This window comes from Helobdella robusta (assembly GCF_000326865.2).
Source record: "Helobdella robusta unplaced genomic scaffold HELROscaffold_15, whole genome shotgun sequence".
Taxonomy (NCBI): domain Eukaryota; kingdom Metazoa; phylum Annelida; class Clitellata; order Rhynchobdellida; family Glossiphoniidae; genus Helobdella; species Helobdella robusta.
In genome coordinates, this window is record NW_008703839.1 from 3,501,350 (window position 1) to 3,503,060 (window position 1,711).

The 1,711-nt window shown below is 32.2% G+C and overlaps 1 protein-coding gene across 1 annotated transcript; it reads left to right on the forward strand.

The window, feature by feature from the left end:
• Positions 1 to 419: 419 nt before the first annotated feature.
• Positions 420 to 746, forward strand: HELRODRAFT_74701 (hypothetical protein; the record flags this gene model as incomplete). The annotated part of the gene is made up of 1 exon (XM_009015308.1): positions 420 to 746. A coding segment is annotated over one exon (327 nt), but the record flags the coding sequence as incomplete, so codon positions are not given.
• Positions 747 to 1,711: the final 965 nt, after the last annotated feature.

A 1,711-nucleotide genomic window follows, 5' to 3' on the forward strand; every position in this document is an offset into this window, starting at 1 on the left:
GCACTAGAAATCATGCAGCTAGTAATATAGTAATTGCAGCAAATGTTGTAAAATATGATTCTTTTGAGAAGTTACTCAGCGATTAAGTAGTAATTTACTCTCTCTGGGTTAGTCTCAATATCATCTGGAAAAAATGCTATCAGACATTTGCTATAACTAAAAAATTTGCGAAATATGTTCCGTAAGATATTGCATATAAAGGAAAAGATGTTGAAACAATGAAGCAATACATTGCGCTTATATGGATATATGGAAGGATGGATGGGGTGTGCCAGTTCCGTTGTGTTGTGTTCGGTGGTTGCAGGAATGTACGTGTAGTATCAGTAGGGGAGATACATGTGAAACAAGTAAAGAAGATACATGTGGGATAAGTAAAGAAGATACATATGAAATGAGCGAAGAAGATACATGTGGGATAAGAAAATACATATGAGATAAGTAAAGAAGATACATGTGGGATAAGTAAAGAAGATAGATATGAAATGAGTGAAGAAGATACATGTGGGATAAGTAAAGAAGAGACATATGAGATAAGTGAAGAAGATACATGTGGGATAAGTAAAGAAGATACATGTGAAATAAGTAAGGAAGATACATGGGAAATAAATAAAGAAGATATATGTGAAACAAGTAGAGAAGATACATGTAAGATAAGTAAGGAAAATACATGTGAAATAAGTGAAAAAGATACATGTAAAACAAAAAAGATACACATGAAACAAGTAGAGAAGATACATGTAAGATAAGTAACAAAGATACATGTGGAATAAGTAAAAAAGATACATGTGAAATAAGTAAAAAAGATACATGTGAAATAAGTAAAGAAGATACACGTAAAATAAGTGAAGAAGATACATGTGAAACAAAGAAGGTACATGTGAAACAAGTAAAGAAGATACATGTGGGATAAGTAAAGAAGATACATGTGAAGTATGTAAAGATACATGTAAGATAAGTAAGGAAGATACATGTGAAACAAGTAACGGATAGACAGCGGCAGCAGTGGTTAAGCAATAATTTTATAATGTAATGACGTTGGCAGCAGTTCTAATTCATTTGTGACGTTCATGTGACAGTCATTAGGAAGCATGCCTGCGTTCTGCTACTACTACACTCGCCACTAGCATGAGTGAGTATTGCAGAGTGAGGAGTGAGTGAGTAGGAGTTGCGATGATGAAGATGATCGTGATTAAGATGTTGGATGATGGTTATGCTGATGACTGGGTCTGTAGTAATGGTAAGAATAGTGTGGGATGATGACAATGATGATGATATGAAGGCTTCTTTCTCGTTCGTTTATATTTATACAATGGTGTTCAAATTGTTTTTTTTTAATTTTATAACATTTAAATTTTTCATAAACAACATCTTTTGCAAAATAACAGTTCGTTAATTGAATAGTGACACGCCATTCATTCTATTTAACTAATGTCTGAGTTATTTTTTGAAATTTGATTGCAAAACAATGAAAACAATTCCAACTTATATTTATATTTTAATTAGCCAACGACAATAGTCCTCCTAACAAAAACCAACACAAATGATTTCATCCCATCAAGACAATCGAAAATTGAAATTAAAATAACTTGCAGTAATTAAGAGACTGCTCTATTAATTATGCCCGGAGACGTGTCTAATTAAAGGAGAAATTAATTAAATTTTGGCTCCAGAGGTTTTGAATAACAGAAGATATTTTTGGGTAATGTTTAAA